General features: G+C 35.5%; 1 protein-coding gene across 1 annotated transcript; it reads left to right on the forward strand.

Annotated features, from left to right (window-relative positions):
- Nucleotides 1-76: 76 nt before the first annotated feature.
- Nucleotides 77-20600, forward strand: LOC121383375 (ribonuclease P protein subunit p30-like). The gene is made up of 11 exons (XM_041513367.1): nucleotides 77-169; nucleotides 6400-6473; nucleotides 7984-8043; nucleotides 9106-9180; nucleotides 13401-13466; nucleotides 14090-14179; nucleotides 16475-16591; nucleotides 17117-17146; nucleotides 17919-17956; nucleotides 18430-18509; nucleotides 20077-20600. The coding sequence occupies exons 1-11, from the start codon at nucleotides 88-90 to the stop codon at nucleotides 20229-20231; spliced, it is 867 nt and encodes a 288-aa protein (XP_041369301.1). The 5' UTR covers nucleotides 77-87; the 3' UTR covers nucleotides 20232-20600.
- The last annotated feature ends 160 nt before the right edge of the window (nucleotides 20601-20760 follow it).

The following is a 20760-nucleotide window of genomic DNA, read 5'->3' on the forward strand; positions in this document are numbered from 1 at the left end:
ATACTTAATATATAGTGATGAAAAAATAAATTTTTATTATGTAGTTTTAAATTATGCACATGCATGTGTTCTTCCGGTTTAAGAAGCATGGCTGGTTTTGCAGATTTAAACGTTGTATCTGAAACAAATAAAGCATTGATTCAAGAAGTCCTGGCAATAGCTTTTAATCGTAATTATCTTGAATTATTGATATAATCAATACATTTTAATAATTTAATATCAGTTGGAACTGAGCCACAGAATGCAAATAAACCGAAGGTCTTTGCTTTTGTTTTCAAGTTATTAATTTACAGCTTACATCATAATGATAATCACTCATCATCATACATGTATGGTCCACAGGCTCAGGGAACGCCTTTTTCCATACTATGGAATTTACTACAAGTTATTTATTTATGATTCGATTGTTTTCTAGATTGCACATAAAAATAGTACTTCTGTTTTATTTCCAAAACACTTTTACTTTGCTTCTCAAGTGAAACCAAACTGAAAATATTTTTAAATAAATATAATTAAAGCCGCACACCCTAGTTCCATCCAGCGAAAATAAATTATAATTTGGTTAATCTACACACTTAAATCACATTTTTATCAAATGGAGTGAAAAAGCAGGTTTTATATCGATAAATACCATGGGAATCCCCATGTCCCAATTGCTTGAAATAATTTTGAAAGTTAGTATTCTGATGTCACCAGTAGATGTCGCTCGAAGCACAACAATGCCTACGTCACGACAAATTTCACAGAGTGCGCAAAGACTTGGGGTGCGTTCTTTTCAACTCTCCTGGACATGTTCCAACTGTTCTGTCCTGGTTTATCCCCTCTCCAGATATCGTAAGACTTAGCAAAATTATTGGTTTTAAGGGTTTGTAACGTTTTGTATTGAGACACTTACTTGTCTGAACTTTATTGTTACTGAAAATGTTCAAGAACTGTGAAGAAAAATCTCACAAATGAACAACAAATCGGATGTTGATTGCGCGAACCGTGCACGAGAAAACAAACCGAACCAAAATGATAACGGTCACGTAGTATACCAACATCTGTGACGTTTACACAGGAAGATTCCCTCTAAAAATAGATTGGACCTCGCTTGCTTAACGGTTTTTTCTCGATAGCACGTCTTGTGAAAAAATGCAAAAAATGCATTTCGTAGTTTTACAAACATCGGGATTAACAAAAAGCACTTCAGGTGAATGGAAATGTGTATTCTAAATAATAAAATGTAAATAAAGTGCAATTTTATTTGTGAATTTTTTTGTTTAATAGTGAAAAACAATGCCGTAATGGTTAACAAATAACTAACTAGGGTGTGTCCCTTTAATATGTTTATAAAAAGATGGGTCATGGGATGGACTTGATTTAAAGCTGCAATCCTGTCACGATTAGCCCAAGTACTTTGCCATTCAAGAGTAACAGGTCATTTCTCCCTTATTACTAGTTTGCGTGAGTCATTTCAGTGTGTCCACGCCTCCTTTATTTCAAAGAATCTAATTTATTTCATGATCTGCTAGATCGCCTTTATTTCCTCCTTTTTTTGACAGATTTCCTTATTTTATTAAATTTTGGAAAAAAAGAGATTGTCTGCATTTTTATTGGCTTATTTCCTTACAATTGAGTGTGTAATTGTATTCAAGTGACTTTTATACTTTCAAATTGAGCTCCTTCTGCAATAAAACATTGGTTTATAAGGTATCTATTTTCCCATTCATATCTATATTATAAGTGTATAGCTCTCCATCTAAGGTGTAACAAGATAGGTCTCCACCAGTCCTTAGGTTTTAAAAAGGTAGGCATGGCTGAATCATGATAACAGCCTTCAAGATTAGCATCCTTGCCCATGTGCAGGATTGTTACAGGTAGAAGGCCAGATCCAATGGGATCAGAGCACCTACGGGGCCCAAGACATCACACAGAGCATTGGCTTTTTTTCCCATCAAAAACACTAAAAAATTTGAAGACATCTGTACAGCCTACCTTTGGCTACTTGTCCTCCATATCGTACTGGCCCTCTCCCTGTATGTATTCTAGATACGGCTAAAGATAAGGGTTGGGGTATCCCCATTCAAGTTAAATTTGCATTGAAGAAATAGAAAGGGTGAGGGATATAAAAGGTTGTACATTTTGGCAATGAAAGTTACAAATGATCCCAAAATAAAGGGGCCATATCAGTTTTTTTGTTTTTTTAAAAATGAAATTCACTTCATGTAGGCTTTGACCCACCTGAATGAAAGGAACTTCATTTGGAAGAAATCTTATAGATTGTGGACAGATTTCTTCAGGGCAAACCTTGATATGCTGACTCTAGATGCTGTTAGAATGCATCTCAGGTTACTTGTTTTTTTTTCTCCTTTATTTTCATTTCAAGTCTGTGGACACACTGCGTTTCAGCCAAGGTCAATTTGTTTCGTCATTTGAGCCGTTTCGCCCTAATTAAAAAACCCAAAGAATGTTTATGAAAGTTGGTAAGGCAGGGCTGCAGAATTGCACTCGCCCATTCACCCGAAACGGTTAAAAAAACCTACTGGACGAATCAATATCAAAACCCACAAGCCCGTCAGGCAACTCACAATTTTGTGATGTTGACTACCTGACTACCTAATTCATAAAATGTTTCATAGACTGCGCAGTGTCATCTGTAATGCAAAGTCATCTCCATTTTACCTTTACTAACATTGTGAAAATGAGGCCAAGGTCGGAAATCCCTGCTTTTCTATGACTTGGCTAAATATTTATATTTATAGCATATTTTCAAACATTTATAGCCTCCTTTCAAACATTGATCAGTACACCGATTTCTAATTTGGAAGAGCTCAAGCGATGTTAAAACACCAATAGTAACACTTTCAACTTTCTGGGGGTTCCCAACTTTTCTCTGTGTCTGTCTGTCTGTGTGTGTGTGTGTGTGTGTCTCTCTCTCTCTCTCTCTCTCTCTCTCTCTCTCTCTCTCTCTCTCTCTCTCTCTCTCTCTCTCTCTCTCTCTCTCTCTCTCTCTCTCCCTAACCCAATATGTGAATTATTCAAAACAGCAGCTATGTGCAGACAGTGGTGTTACAAGTGGGTTTTCCGACCTTGGCTATGTTCATACATTTTCAGATAAGTTGAAGGCATTCGATTGACTGTTGGCACAGCGATCAGAGTACGCTTCTTTGGATTGAAATGAGAATTAGTTTTTTCCTCAATAATTTTTGTTTGTTTGAATTAACATATAATTCCACTTAATTGTACATTCAAAATCGTCTGAAACTTTCATATAATTTTCAGACTGTAATTGCAATAATCTTTTTGAATTGTAGTTTATATCAAATAAGGTACCTTGTTGGAATATTTTTGTCAGATTAAAAAAATATAGAATATAAAATATCCCAAATGGTTCATAGTGATAATTATATTATATTCAAGTATGTAATACATTTATGATTAAGTAAAGTATCACCCCATATCTCTCACGGTATACTCACCTATTTTTTAAATTCATAAATGCTTATTGTATTATGTACAGAAAATATTATAAGATATACGTACTTACCTCTCTTTTTAAATTTGCAGATTGTTATTTATGTACAGAATGCTTTATAAAGTTTACACACCAATTTAAAAGTTGTGTTATACAACACAACATTAAGTTTTAATTCATTCACACATTTTTAGCATTAGTAACATGCATGCACACACACACACATTGACATTGAATACCATTATATTAATTATTTTCGAGTTTGCTGATAACAAATATTTCATCTATTAATCACTGTTACACTACATGAAAAAATCCACCAGCACCTATCGGTGTTTCTGCCGTTTTACCCTCTAGCAGAAACCCTGACTATGTATTTAACCAAAACATTGTTCAAGCATTGTGCTGCCAGGGCTTCTTTCTGTAGAATTTGTATTAGTTGGGGCGGGATGTAGCCTAGTGGTAAAGCTTGCTATTTATGGAAAAATTAAACAGGTTTCCTCTCTAAGATCATATGTCAAAATTACCAAATGTTTGACATCCAATAGCCGATGATTAATGAATGAATGTGCTCTGATGATCAGTGTAAAGGTAATCAACATCAAACGTAGGATTATTGTTACATAAGAGCAGGAATCTTTTTCTAATCGATGGTAGGCAAAAATTCTATGTTTTTATTATAAGAGTTGTCGCCAACAGAGATAATGATTATAACCCTACAACCGGCCCCGGTGGTGTTGTGGTTAAGCCATCGGACAAAAGCTGGTAGGTACAGGGTTCACAGCCCAGTACCGGCTCCCACCCAGAGCAAAGTTTTAATGATTCAATGGGTAGGTGTAAGCCGACTACAGCCTCTTCTCTCTCACTAACCACTAACAACTAACCTACTGTCTTGGAAAGATAGCTGAGGTGTGTGCCCAGGAAAGCGTACTTCAACCTTAATTGGATATAAGCACGAAAATAAGTTGAAATGAAAAATAACCCTTCAAAGGTCCATCCTGCTCTTTAATGGCAGAATACTCGGGCTAAAAACAAATCGTGATGCCAACATTTTTAATGCATTGTTGCACCAAACAAATAAATATTTATGTGACCATAATTAACGGCTATATCTAATGAACATGACGTATGCAAATTATTCTAAATGGTTAAATGCAGTTTTTAAAACCCCACCATACACCATATTGTAGTTTAAAATTGCATTCCCAACATTAAAATTTGTTAATGAAGTACATTTCATTACATAAATAAATTTATTTAAAAATTACTAGTGCTGAACAAACCTGATGGTTTAAAGGTATATTGTTATAGTTGCAAGTGCCATATTTAATCTGTTCTACACATAATCTATACATAATTAACTCTGCTAGAATACTGAAATTGTAATGTACTGTTATTTGGAGGAAACTTGCTTTGATAAGAATTTTTGGATAGGATTAGTCTAAGTTGGTAGATCGCTTATCTCTGAGGTGATTGGGTTGTAGGATCCCCCTATTAATTTTCCCCCGTCTGAATCTGTGCCCAAGAGCTGGTATATTAAAGGCTGTTCTGCCTATAGGAAAGTGCATGTAAAAAATCCCATGCAAGGGAAAATGTACCAAAGTGGGTTTCCTTTAAAAAATAAATGTCAGCAGCATTTATGCCAGAGGGTAAAACGGGTATGGCACCATACCCAAATATTTTGGCAGATTTTATTTTATTTTTTACAGAATTAATTACTCTTTTTCATTACTGTATGATTTTCTTAACCCTAACCCTAAACTTAACCCATTTTCTTTCTGGGGGAGGCTCCCCACACCCCCTGTTGACTGTGGTTGCATTCAATTCCACAGCGCCATACCCAAAAATGTCTTTCTGGCAGAAATACTGGTCAGGCTGATCCAATGTTTGATATCCAATAGTTGATGAGTAATTATTGTTGCCTAATGGCAGAAATACTGGTCAGGCTGATCCAATATTTGATGTCCAATAGTTGATGAGTAATTATTGTTGTCTAATGGTAAGAGCTTGCCTGATGCACAGATGATCACTGTCGGTTGGCTGTTTGGGCTGTTTATAATTCCCGGCCTCAGAGAATTAAAAATTGGCATGACCTATTTATCGGTTACGCAGAAATAAATCCAGGTAACCCATTTCCATTTTGTGTAACCTGTTATACCCAAGTAAATGGTGCTCCAAATTCTGCGCGAACAAAAAATAGGTGATGCAAAATCAAATTTGTGAGAGCAACGAGTGAACGAAACGATCTCTCTCGCAAGTTACAGAGGCCTGCATTCCAACCAGTGAGCTTGATGCGCGGTCAGTTTGGGATCGATCCCCATCAGTGGGCCCATGGGGATATTTCTCACTCCAGCCAGTGCACCACGACTGGTACATCAAAGGCTGTGGTATGTGCAATCCTGTCTATGGGATGGTGCATATAAAAGATCCCTTGCTGCTAATCGAAAAGAGTAGTCCATGAAGTGGCGACAGCGGGTTTCATCCCTTAATATCTATGTGGTCCTTAACCATATGTCTGACGCCATATAACCGTAAATAAAATGTGTTGAGTGCGTTGTTAAATAAACCATTTCCTTCCTTCCAACCAGTACTTCACAACTGTGAACATAACAAGGCTGTGGTATACACTTTAATTATGTCTGCTGTATGATCCATATAAAATATGCCTTGCAGCTAATCGAAAAGAGTAGCCCATGGAGTGCCAATTGTGTGTTTCCTCTCATTATCAGTGTGATCTATAATGTATATCAGACACCATATAACTACTGTACTGGTATCTAGATCAGGCTTTGCTCTGGGTTTATTTTACTGTTAGGAGGCATTTACAGCAATGTTATAAAAAAAAAAATTGTGATATGCATACATTATGAAGTTTACATTATCTTTTATAAACATATGGGTAATGCTAGTATTAAATTTGTCTCCTTTTAACTTTATTTCAGTTGGATATGAATGTGTGGCTGTGAATAATTTTATTCCCGAGCTGAAGAGCAAAGGCAAAGGTGGTGAAAAACAGGTAAAATTAAAAGTTCTTAGGTGTGGGTTTTTTGGTGGGTTTTTTGCTTTAAAGTAGGAGTCTGTCTGAATAAAGTAAGCGGCTATATTTAATGAGTACAGTAAGGTGTATAATTGTGAGTGTGAAACAGATGGCGAACATTTTGTTTTCAAAAACGTGATTAGCAATATTGATCGTCAATTGAAAATTGATTAACAACTACTGTTTAATGTTTTAAAAATTGTGTAGTGATCTCTAAAACTTGCGTAATGAATTGCGCAATCTGATTAAAATCGTCTCTACTGGGTCTTTAATTTCCAGTGGAGCTGATTTTAATCAGATTGTGAATTGCGACACGATACAGAACAAAATGTTCCACAATAGACATCAGTAGCCACAAAAAATCACCTGCCACCTAACCACTGAAATTTATAACTTTTGGTTTGAGTTTGAATTGATTGGAGCTGGGTGTAGCCTTAGCAGTGTATGTGAAATGTAACATGCTGCAGATCCTGTTCCTGTGTGAACTCTATAGTGTTTTCCTTTTCATTTAATGCTTCACATAGTGTATACTGGATATTTTATTACATACCCATTTAATCTTAAAATAGTAATAAACACAATTATTATCCACATAGATCAAGATATTCAGGGAAATATAACCAGTATGACACACGTGTCATAATGATTTCACATGCATATCGAATGATGTCATTTTTGAAACGACGTCATAACTTAATGTGTAATCGCTTACCAAAATGATGTAATTTCGTTGTCTCCTTCCAGGTATGTTTGTAACTTTTTGACAAAGTAAGTTGTGTTATTAGTCCCCTGCCAGTCCAACTGGAGGGGACTATAGGTTTTATCTCCATCATGTCTGTCTGTATGTCCGTCCATCCATCTATCCCGCATATAGTTTTCCAGATGGATTTTTTTTGTGCAGTGTTTTGAGATATTGAGCTAAAATTTAGTGTATATCTTTTATCTTGTAATGTTACAGACCAAGTTTGACTTTCATGGCAATTTACCCATTTTTGACAGAGTTATGGCCCTTGAACTTAGAAGGAAAGAAAATTTGTTTTCCAGACATTTTTTTTTTTTTTTTCAATGCCTTAAGATATTTAGCTAAACATTTTTGTATAGTTTTATCATGTACTGTTACAGATCAAGTTTAACTTTCATGGCAATTTACTAATTTTTCAGAGTTATGGCCCTTGAATTTAGTAGATTTGAAAATTTGTTTGACATTGTAGGAGACAGGTATTAACAGTACTCTCAGAATGCTTGTTTAATTAAACTTTCATTAATCATGATACAGAAAGGTGGTACGTAATAAATACATAACCACATACCAATTGTTTTCCCATGTTATTTATTGTATTCGTTTATTGTGTGCAAGATATATACCACTCGACCGTTACATAATTTCATTTCTTGTGCACTATAATAGTTATGGGTTTTTTATTATTATTATTACTATTATTACTCTTCTTTTTTTTTTTTTACATCTACATGTATTCTTTATGCACAGACTGTAGTGGTTCCCCCAGATGAAATTTTACTGGATGAGAAAATCTGTAGGCAATTTAAAGTAAGTTCTTTTTCTTACAGACCAATAACATTTTCTTCTTTTTCTCAGACATGATTTAAAGCAATTATAACTAATGGTGGTTTTCATTTTTGATGTGTAGATGTTTTGCTTAACATAAATGTATTTGTATTGGTGAAAAGAAAGCCTGAAGTACGGTGGGTCTAAGGATCAATCAACCTCAGTGTACTTGAGTTTGTTTCTTTCCCAACCAATACCTCACAACTGGCACATCAAAGGTATACTGTCCTGCATGTGAGAATTAAAAATTTGCATAAACCATTTATGGGTTATGCAAATCAAATTCAGGTAATCCATGTCTATTTTACGTAACCCATCATCAACATGTAAATGATGTCCTAAATTCGGAATTTAATACATGAACAAAAAAAGGGTTATGCAATCCTAGATTTGCATGAGCGATGCCACAAACGAAATGATAATTGTGGCAATTTTCTGAGGCCTGTTTTTGATCAGGAGTAGCCCGTGTGGTGGTGTGAATCCTTTCTTTCTGAGGCCTGTTTTTGAGCAGGAGTAGCCCGTGTGGTGGTGTGAATCCTTTCTTTCTGGGGTGGGACGTAGCCCATTGGTAAAGTGCTCCCGTAACATGCGGTTGGTCTGTGATCGATCCCTGTTGATGTGCCCATTGGGCTATTTCTCGCTCAATCCAGTGCACCATGACAGGTATATCAAAGGCAGTATGTAGTATGTGCTATCCTGTCTGTGGAATGGTGCATGTAAAAGATCCCTTGCTACTAATGAAAAAATGTAGCAGTTTCCTCTCTGACTGTCAAAATTGCCATATGTTTGACATCCAATGGCCCATGATTAATAAATCAGTGTGCTCTAGTGGTGTTGTTAAACAAAATAAACTCCTTTCTTTCTCTCTCTTAACCAAGTGTCGAAGTAACCATATATGTATTAGACATTAGAATGAATGATTGACTGATTGATTGATTTGATTGTTCAACGACAGGCCAGCATAAAAATACAGTTAGACATTAGATAGTCCTAGTTTTTAATGTGCTCAGATGTCAATAAACAACATATTCCTGTCATTTGTAGAGAGGAAGACGATGTCTACGGCAACTTTCTCGCTTTACCACAGTGATAGATGATCCTGCGAAAGCGGCTAGACTGGTAAGAGTTGTCGGGTGACTTCTAAAATGACCTTCAGTACTAACTCTTTTTTTTCTCTTTTTTCTGTTTTTTTCTTCAACATCTGGAAGACTATTTTGAAGTTGTTGACTTATGTAAGATTGACACATTTTTCTTACATGGTTTGGCAAAAGTGACTATTTTTTATAGGACCAGTTTCACAAAACATAAATCTAGTTTTCCACATATCGTACAGTGAAACTTCTCTAAACTGGATCTCCAAGGAACCAAGAATTTTGTCTGGTTTTCAGAGGTATCTGGTTTTCAGGGGTTTGTATTGATACAAAACCTTTAGTTGTACTCTGTCATCCTATTCACATTCGGCTTTATATATGTATTGAATTTGAATCCAACTGTTAATAATCCAATAAAGAACCTTTGACTTAATATACTGTTCAGTTTGGCAAAGTTTAGCTGGATGTTCCATATTGAAAATTGACATGGCAAAGAAATGTTACTGGCATCTTTTTGATACCGGAAAGCCAACTTTACTTTTGCCTACTTTTTATTTTGCTACTCGTAAATAACGGTTTTAAAACAAATACAAATTCAAACAATAGGAAGAAAATGTAATTTCGATGTTCAGTTCCTGGAATTCCCAAGCATTAGGTTATCATGTTTCTTAAATTTGAACTAAAGAGTTTAATTATCGATGATTGATATGAAAAGTTAAGTATCGGGATACTTATCATATCGCGACCCAAGTATCGGGATACCGTATCGTATAGCAACCTCCTATATCGTTATGGCAGCTCTAGTTTTCAGAGGTACATATTGCACTAAATAAAAATTTGGGGACTGAATTAATCGTCTAGTGTTCAGTTTAGAGAGGATTCCAGTTTAGAGAGTTAAACTTTAATGTTAAAAGATGTGTAAATAAATCACAGGATTTTGGAAAATTTCCGGTTTTGAAAGAATTCCAGTTTAGAGAGGGTCCAGTCTTGAGGGGTTTCACCGTACATGTAAGTTATATAAATTCATGACTAAACCACAGTTTGTGTAACTATTAACAGTTTAGTAATATAGTCAGGGGTTTCCCCAGGGCTGTTAGGCGTAACGGCCTGACACGCCTTGGTCCGTAAAGTAAGCGCTTTGATGGCGTGGAAGCACCTTAAATCAATTGCTGCTACGCCTTGACTTTAATTACTTTAGAAAAACAATTATCACAATTATACGAGCGTGGCAGTCGACTACCTCTTGCGTACAACTTATGTACCAGTATATCAAGCACACCTAATCACTATGACAGGTAAAACACTTCCCAACTACTTAACAATGGACCAGTCGTCTGCTAACAATCGGTGTTTGGTAATTTTACCACATCTACTGGGACCGCTAATCTGTCAGGAAGGTGCTTACATGTAATAGGATTCTCATGCCGAGCAATCAAGCTTCAAGGCCATTCAAAGAAGATGCCCATTGACAGAATCATCCGGACTATTTAACTCAATAAACAATAGGTGAAGCACTTTTTAATAGTACAGTTAAGTTGGCAATCAGTAATTTCTATCCTAACACCGCCTTCCCAAAACACATATACTAAAAACATCCAGGGCTCGTGCTGTCAGTAACCAATTTAGCCATCGGCTAATTAAAAATGATTTATACAAAAAAATGGCTAATAAAATTTGCAAGTGGCTAAAATTTTGGCTGAGCCATTTTCTATCTTCTGATGTGAACAAACGGTTACATAATCTATTCGACACCTCAAACATAATAATACCAAATATTCAATTAGCATAATACCAAATATTCAATTAGCATAATACCAAATATTCAATTAGCATAATAGCGATCTCGCGACCATTAACGAGAAACAGTGTTATCCAGAATACAGTGTTAGCCTTTTCAGTGTTCGAGATTAAAAATTTTGGCCAGTATCCCAGTTGGATACTAACATTTCAAAATCTGGTGTCCCACCTGAGAATTTAGTATTGTATGGTATCCTGGTGGGATACTGGGTTCTTGAAGTCTGGTATCCAAAATTAAATTCTGGTATCCCCGGGATATCGGGATACCGTTAATCTCGAACACTGGCCTTATGATGTTTGCTAATTTTAATAATGAAGGTTATTAATTTTAACGGCATGCATTCGATATGTATGACAGCAATGTGACGGTGATTCAATGTCTGGAAAATATGTAATTTGCTATTTTAATTTTATAAAGTCTTTGAACCTAAGTAATAAAAACAAACCAACAATGCATGTCAATTTGAATACACATGCCAGTTCAGGGCCGAAAGACATGTCGGCTATCCCAAGGGCTGAGTTCAGCCAGACCGAGTGAAAACAAAACGTTCGCTACACTGGTTTGTGTGCTTCACGATAAACCAAATGGACACGACAGACACCAATCAAATAGTTCGCGAACATTAGGAAGAACGTTCGTTGGCTGAACTGAGGAAAGCTCTTGGCGTAATATACGTCACGCTTCAGAGTCAGCTGACACCCACGTGTCAAAAGACATCGTTGCGGACATTAAACAATACAGTTACACAGAAGTAAATTTTGATGTAAATTTGTAGAAAAGCAATAGGTGTTTGCATCAATGAATACCTAACTGCAGTTTCGGTTATTTCCTTTGTCTGTGTTAATTTTGTACCTATGGTCGTGAGCACGCATGCAGATCGCGATCGCGGGAAATGAACATGCAGTATTTATACAAATTGCAGTTACACGTACACTGAATTAGTTTACAATAATCATATTTGTTAGATAATGCTAGATATATATTTGTAAAACTGTGAGGTGACATTTAATAAGTTAGCTGGATTTTAAAAAGACCGTAAAATTTTATTTTATTACCTTTTTTTTCTTTTTTTATAAATGAATATACTGTGAAGTCAGCATTCTTAGCTTAGGTATTTTACAAGCAGAAATCACAACAAGCATTTAACATGACGCTGAAATCAACAGCAACAACATGGCCCAAATTATGAAATTGTGGGGAATTGATGGGTTATTTAAAAAAAAAAGTTTTAAACCCCCCCCCCCCCCAAAAAAAAACCCCAAAAAAAACCCCGAACATGATTTGATGGATTGAAGGCTGTTTTCAACCCACTACCCCACTTCTTTTGGCTTGATTTTTGTCTTATAATGATGCTAAATATGTAAGCGCCTTAAAAAAATCCTGGGGAAAGGCCTGATAGTTTGAAGTACACATATTTCATTGTCTTTTGTCCCTACAATGCTCCATCTTCCATAATGATGTAATGTTCTGTGTGAATTAGATGCCAAACACATGTCAACTGTATAATATTGTAAAATAGTCAACAGACTAAGTCTTTTAAAATGGCAGCAGATCATCTCTAAATTATTTTGATTTTAACATTAACAATCATGTTTTATAATTACCATGGGCAATGACAGAGCCGAGTTAAGGATCCGTGGGGCCTGTAGCACAAATAACAGCAGGGCCCCCTTCCCAGGATATATATTTTGCAACCCCTCGGGGAGAGGGGAAAAATGACCTGAGGAAAATAAATGTACACATCACCGCGGGGCCCCCTGAAGCGCAGGGTCCGCAGCACGTGCTACATGTGTTACTAGTGTAAACTGGCTCTGGGCAATGAATGTTTAAAATCAGACTACATTTCACCGTTTATGGCTCATGATAAAAGGAATGGTATGGTGGTATACTATTTAAGGGTGTAACGAATACAAATGGTGGTGAATACGATACATATCACGAATATGAGATTACGAATATTTATTCACGTCCATGAATACAAAAGTGAAAAGGTTTTGCAGAAATGAAGAACAGGGTTTTTTTAATTTAAAATAAAAACTTATTAGTTATGGGTGGGTTTTTTTTGCCAGAAGCGAAATCAAGGTACACATAGGGTACCAGTCCAATGCGTTGAATAAAAAATTATTGGTCTATGTGCTTGATCTACTTCATTACTGGTCCAGACATTATCAAAACAATCGAATCGGTATTGCATTTTGTTTAGTGTGAATAAAAAATATGAACTGTACAGTTAGCATGACATAATATTATATGTATTCGTGTATTCGTCTCGGCTAGTGGTGAATACGAATGCAACTACAATATAGATCGCTGTTTGGTGCACCAAATAGTCGAGTATATAGTTACACCTCAAATACTATTGTCGACATGTTCCTGTGGTTTAACATTATCTTTTGGTTTTTTTTTAATGTAAAGATGTTTGAGAAATAATTTGACATTTGTTTTTGCAGTCATCACCAGAGGTTCAAGCTTATGACTTGGTGGCCGTAGAACCAACCAGTGAGAAAACATTTCATGTGTGTATACAGTTTTTATTTTCACTTTACTTTGTTGCCTCTCCAGTGTTGTTGTTTGTAGACTGGAATTGTTAAAAAGGTCAAAATAGTGTGGTGCATTTACTAGAAAAAAGGTAGGAATTAGTTCATTGGTAGAGCACTTGTCTGAGATGCGATGGTGGACTAGTGGTCCTTTTCCATCTCAACCACTAAATGACAACAAAATTATTGGTTCTAGATTATTCAAAATTATTCCTAGATAAGAACAAAGTTATATTTGTAAACAACAATAAAATGGTAATATTTCTATATAATAACAAAATGTTTATTTCTAAATAACAAAATAATCATTTTCTAAATAACAAAATTGTTATTTTAAAATGACAACAAAATGTTTATATCTAAATTAAAACAAAATGTGTATTTCTAAATGACAGCCAAATAATATTCTAAATGACAACAAATGATAATTTCTAAATGACCACAAAATGTTTATTTCTAAATGACAATAAAATGTTTATTTTCAAATAACAACAAAATTATTATTTCCTAAATGACAACAAAATGCATATTTCTAAATAATAATTAAAAAAACAAAACTTGTTTCATTCTAGATGACAACAAAATGCCTTCTTGTTTTTTAGCTGGCTTGTGGGACTCTTGATATTGACATCATTTCTTTAAACATGGTTGAGAGGTTGCCATTTTACGTCAAAAGACCGTCCATCAATTTGGTATGTATTTACTGTAAATGTAAATGGAGGTTTTTTTCATGGTTATTACATGTTCAGGCGTATTAAACAATGCAATACAGAATTATATATATCTATTATGTTAATCTTTTACAACATTACTACAAACCACAGTAAGACAATTTCAGATTACATTTTGAACTTATATAAGTTTGCGTTCATTGTATAAAAGGACCGGCCTCGGTGGCGTCGTGGCAGGCCATCGGTCTACAGGCTGGTAGGTACTGGGTTCGGATCCCAGTCGAGGCATGGGATTTTTAATCCAGATACCGACTCCAAACCCTGAGTGAGTGCTCCGCAAGGCTCAATGGGTAGGTGTAAACCACTTGCACCGACCAGTGATCCATAACTGGTTCAACAAAGGCCATGGTTTGTGCTATCCTGCCTGTGGGAAGCGCAAATAAAAGATCCCTTGCTGCCAATCGGAAGAGTAGCCCATGTAGTGGCGACAGCGGGTTTCCTCTCAAAATCTGTGTGGTCCTTAACCATATGTTTGACGCCATATAACCGTAAATAAAATGTGTTGAGTGCGTCGTTAAATAAAACATTTCTTTCTTTCATTGTATAAAAGTGTTATTTGATGATAAATACATTTTTCAATCTACTAAATTAATAGGTCTCTTGTTGACAGTATTATAAATTTATTTAACTCTTCTCCATCCGGGGGCGGAATGTAGCCTAGTGGTACAGCACTCGCTCGATGCGCGGTCAGTGTGAGATCGTTCCCCATCAGTGGGCCCATTGGGCTATTTCTTGTTCCAGCCAGTGTACCATGACTGGTTTATCAAAGGCCATGGTATGTACTACCTTGTCTGGGATGGTGCATATAAAAGATCCCTTGCTGCTAATCGAAAAGAGTAGCCCATGAAGTGGCGACCGCGGGTCTCCTTTCTCAATATCTGTGGTGCTTAAACATATGTCTGATGCCATATAACCATAAATAAAATGTGTTGAGTGCATCATTAAATAAAACATTTCTTTCTTATCCATCCAGCTTTACAACCAGAAAAGGTCATCACTGAATCAAGTTTCCAACGTAAAATATGTAATTTTGAACCTACATTTTTAAACCTCAAATTGTAAGAAAATAGCTAATGTGTGTAATATTTTGGAGGCCATCTTAGTGAGTCTAATTACACAATGTACAGAAGTACTTAATTAATATTTTTAAAATATTTTTTTTAACTCCTGTGAATTTTGAGAGCTGTGTTTAGAAAGGTCATTCGCATTTCGACTTGTCGAGAATATGTTTTTACATTAGTTTTGCATGTCGACTACAGTCAGGCATGGGAAGAAAAGAGTTGGTTTGACCTGTAAAATTAATATGTTTATTTCAATATATTTATGATATGTGAAAATATCGATTGGCAGAAAATAAATTTATTAAAGGTGCAATCGCAAAGTTGCAAGTGAAATAATTTGCAACAAGTTGTTTTATTGTATCTTAACGAGCGAAAGCGAGTTTGATACGTTTTTAAACAACGAGTTGTGAGATAAATGGTATCTTAACGGACATGAATGTATTATTCTGTTTCTTACATATCCTCAAAAACCAGGTTTTAAGCAAATTTTAACATATTTTTCGACTAAAAGTTATATGCACTTGTAGCTAACTTACGCGTCACACACATATGATTGTCAGATTAACTATATGTCACAGTGTAATATATTTCCACTGTGTTGTTTTTCATTGGCTGCATGGCACTGGTGACCTGGTCATCACCCAGGAGTAGCCAGTCGTATGTCTTGAAATTGTTAACACACATCCTTTTTTTTTCATCAACGGGTGTAAGTAAATTATTTAATTAACTCAAGAATATAAAAAATTGTGATGCATTATTGCTTGGCATAATAAACAGTGGTTTCCTTGAAAATAATAGGGGAAAATATAAAGTACACATAAAATTTTATTATGTATAAATTAAAAAAGCAGACAGTTCCAGACAGTTTATCAATATAAAGATGAAGTACAAATATAAAATTTGACATGTTAACCTTATGATTTTTCAATTATATCAGTTTAAAAAATAGTAGCAATGAAATTAATTGGATTTGACTATTTGTGGGCATCTAATGTTTCAATTTCAAAAAATTATTATTGACTTTGAGCTACAAAGTTCATCAGTACAAATATATTGTTCACAAACAGGTAAACAGTGGTATTGTGTATAACGGTATAATTATAGTAGCTAATGGTATAATGTCTTTTGAAACTGTCCCTTATGATCAAGGTTTAAATGTGTTTTACCATATTTTCTTCTACATTTACCATTTTAGGCTTTAGACCGAGGAATCTTCTTCGAAATCAAATATGCTCCAACAATTCGAGATAGCACGGCTAGAAGAAATACTATTGCTGCTGCTCAGTCTTTGGTGGAAGTTTGTAAAGGCAAGGTGCGAAAGAAAATTACAAATGTTTTTTTAATTTTCATTTATTTTATTTGCTTTCAAGTTCAACATAGAAATAGTCCGAAGGGTTTAGAAAAATACTTAAAAGTACCCTCATTTGATTCCATGTGCCTCTTTTTGTCTAGCTAAAGAAGGGTACCTTGTTATTGTGATCAGATGGGGTTTTTAATGTCCCCATCCCTCATTTATTATTTTAGGCTGGGTACAGCCCTGATTTCACTTCATAGAAAAATATATCATTAAACACTAGATATTAATTGTTGTTGAGAATATACTGAATTCCTCTCCATTCTTTTTAACAAGACCACAACTCAAAAAGGACTGCAAATGTATGACCCATGTTTTAAAATTTTGCATTCAAATTTGGGTTGAGAGTTTACAGTAAATTTGAGTTTACATAAATGTTTTTGTAAAAACTGCACTTAACAAATATATTTATGGGTTTAATTGTTTGGGAAATAGCCAGTTGAGAAAAAAAAATGGATCAGTTCCTTTTGTATTTCCTTGCAGAATGTGATTGTCAGCAGTGGGAGTGAGAAGGTGTGTATGGAACCAATTACTCCTTTGTTTAATTGTCCATAATCTCTTAATTATATTTAGTTGATAATTATTGTGGCAAGCGAAGTTTCTAATTGTGATCGAATAATGCTGTCCCGGAAAGTATATTTTAAAAAAGAAAAATGTATTTGTGCCAAAGCCCTTGCACCCATGCCTGTTATTATACCAAATAACTTATGGTTCATTTGATTTAGAATGTTGGATTCAGTAAGTCTAAATGGATTTATAAATATATGAAACAATTTTCCCAGAGGAAAGTAGCCTTTGAAAAAGTTAAATAAAATAAACCAATACACATAACATTTTTGGACACATGGCCTTTTTCAGAAAGGATTGCAGATACTTTTATTAAGGATACAGTTGGATTTATTTATATTTCAAAGATTGGAGCATCTTCACCGCCTCCCACCCCCTTTCTCGCTCTCTGTCAATCACCCTTTCTCTCTCGCTCTCTCGCTCTCTCTCTCTCTCTCTCTCTCTCTCTCTCTCTCTCTCTCTCTCTCTCTCTCTCTCTCTCTCTCTCTCTCTCTCTCTCTCTCTCTCTCTCTCTCTCTCTCTCTTGATCAAATTGTATTGATATGTAATTGCTGCATCTTTTTTCTTTGGAACCTAGACCAAATTATAAAAATACCTATGTTTGATATGTAATTGCTGTTGATTTTACACCTACCTCCTACCCCAAACACACCTAATTTCATGGTTAGGTTTATAATAATAAAGCTCACCTTTAAGGATTTAAGAATATTTTTTTCAGGCCATGGAGCTACGTGCACCCTATGATGTCATGAATTTGTATCCTTTTACTGAATACCATTTCTTTTTACATTATTCAAAAGAAAGAAACTTTATATTAGATATGATTGTATTAAATAGATTGTTTAAAAATTTATTTTTAATTCATGTTATGGTTTTGTTTTGTTAATTAAATATTACATTCTTAATTTCATCAATTCTGCAATAGGTAGGCACAGCTAAAAAAAAGTTTGAGACAAAATTTCATTTCAACTAATTTTCATGCTTATATCCAATTAAGGTTCAAGCACACTGTCCTGGGCACACACCTCAGCTATCTGGGCTGTCTGTCCAGGACAATGGGTTAGTTGTTAGTGAGAGAGAAGAGGGTGAAGTGGTCTTAAATCTACCCATTGAGCCGTATGTCCAATGGCTTAACCACGACACCACCGAGGCTCGTGTTAGACCAATGAATTTGTCTCGTAATGGAGTTGTCTCTCTCGTATTAAAACTTTCCTTCATCAGATTCCCAGAAATCTGTTATTTGGTTTGTCTCCAGCTCAAGCAAAAGATTCGGTGTCTACCAACTGCCGTAGAATCCTGAAACATGCAGGTACGACTCAGTCTTTTAACTAATCACCACCTGTTACATCTACCTACAAGGGAGCAGGACGTAGCCCAGTGGTAAAACATTCACTTGATGCACGATCGGGTCTGGGATCAATTCTCGTCGGTGGAGCCATTGCGCTATTTCTTGTTCCAGCCAGTGCTCCTCAATTAGTGTAACAAACTGTGTGGTATGTACTATCCTGCCTGTGTGATGGTGCATATAAAAAATCCCTTGCTGCTAATTGAAAAAGAGTAGCCCATGAAGTGGTGACAGCGGGTTTTCTCTCTCAATATGTGTGTGGTCCTTAACGATGTCTGACGCCATATGACCGTAAATAAAATGTGTTGAGATTGTTGTGAAATAAAACATTTCCTTCCTTCCTTCTACCCACAACTAGCTGTAATGTTTAGGGTTAAAGTTTTCACATTTAGATGCACTTGTCACAAACCACTAGTTGCACTTGCACCTATGACTGTTCATCACAGTACAGCAGAAATGTTTATGATAGGCGAGACATTTAATTTCATGGAATTATACTGCTTCTTTCACAAATATTGCAGGTACAATTCTATCTATTTGCTAACCATATGGATTATTTGTAAGTGTGATGACAAGTTTGACTGCACTTGAAGTACTATTTGTGTAATCTCTTGCATCACTATTTCTTTTCTTCTTGTTTCTTTCATATTCTTTTGTATATAATATATTTCCTTCCACTGGTTATCGTTGACTGTTTAGATGTAGTTTAAATATACAGCTATGTAATAAAGTCGCCATGTATATTGTATGTATATAGAAGAGGGGCTCGTAAGTTATCAATCACCTGTGACATCTACCTACAATTAAAGTTAAAGTTTGTTTTGTTTAACGACACCACTAGAGCACATTTATTTATAAATCATTGGTTATTGGATGTGAAACATTTGGCAACGGAGTTTTAGGTAAGGAAAGCCACTACATTTTTCTGTTAGTAGCAAGGGATCTTTTATATGCATCATCTCAGAGACAGGATAGCACATACCACAGCCTTTGATATGTGTCATGGTGCACTGGCTGGAATGAGAAATGGCCCAATGGGCCCACTGACAGAGATCGATCCTAGAACGACCATGTATCAGGTGAATGCTCTACCACTGGGCTACATGCTAGTTCATTGTGAAGCTTCTAAATGCAAATCTTTTTAATATCTGGACAATTGTGGGCACATTTATAAAACAAGTCTTCATCCTTGTGAACAATAATAAGTGTTGATTGTTCAATAAGTACAATAATTCCTCCCAAATGGTGGGTTTATAGGATGTAGCACAGTGGTAATGTTTGCCTGAGGTGTTCCCATTCCAACCTGTTTTATATAACTGGTAAATGGTTTGTGCTGTCCTGTAATTCAGTAGTACCAGCAGGTGCCTTTTTTTTCCACTACACATTAACACTTGACCATTGTAGTTTAAAAATGTGCTAGGTTATCATTAAATATTCCTTTCTCTATTGCTCTAAAACTATACAATTTAAATCATTTATTGATCTACGTCTTCTTGGTGGCAGTATTTATAACAAATTTTCTTTTTTCTAGAGGCAAGAAAGATGAGAAAATGTGCCATACAGATCATGCAGTGTTCCTCACTTTCTGTCACGGATGTGCAAAAAGACAAGAGAAAACGAAAAAGTGAAATACCTGTGGACAATGAAGATGATCAGTATCAAATGAAGAAATGTAAAGACACTTGAAGCAATAGAGTGACGGATAACTGTTAACATCACACTCTTGACACAATGATCTTCTAGACATGAATGTAGCCAAATAGTGGAACACTGGCCTCAGGTATAATGGATTGTATGTTTCAAACCCCCCCCCCCCCCCCATCAGTGAATGCACTGGAAAATTTCTCATTCCATATATGAAAGGTCATTGTGTAGTTTTGCAGCCTTCCCTGTGGGTAGGAGCATACACTTGATACAGACAATCTGTAGCTGCTAACTGAAATGGTGAAAGGACTGGTTAATGTGGCTGGACCAGGTTTCTTATCTGGTTGTAGACTAGGTGTATAAACATGTATTGGTCATTTGCGGTGTCATTAAAAGTCTTTGGTACTTGAAGTATATTTGTTTTAATTTAAAAAAAATGTTGTTTATTATGTTGTAATTAAATGGGTCCAGGGCAGAGTTCAGCCAGACTGATCAGCAAAATGTTTGTAGACTGGTTTATGTGCTTCACGTTGAACAAAATGACCACATTTGGGACCAGTCAAATAGTTTG

This window comes from Gigantopelta aegis, chromosome 10 (genome assembly GCF_016097555.1).
Source record: "Gigantopelta aegis isolate Gae_Host chromosome 10, Gae_host_genome, whole genome shotgun sequence".
In the NCBI taxonomy this organism is placed as follows: domain Eukaryota; kingdom Metazoa; phylum Mollusca; class Gastropoda; order Neomphalida; family Peltospiridae; genus Gigantopelta; species Gigantopelta aegis.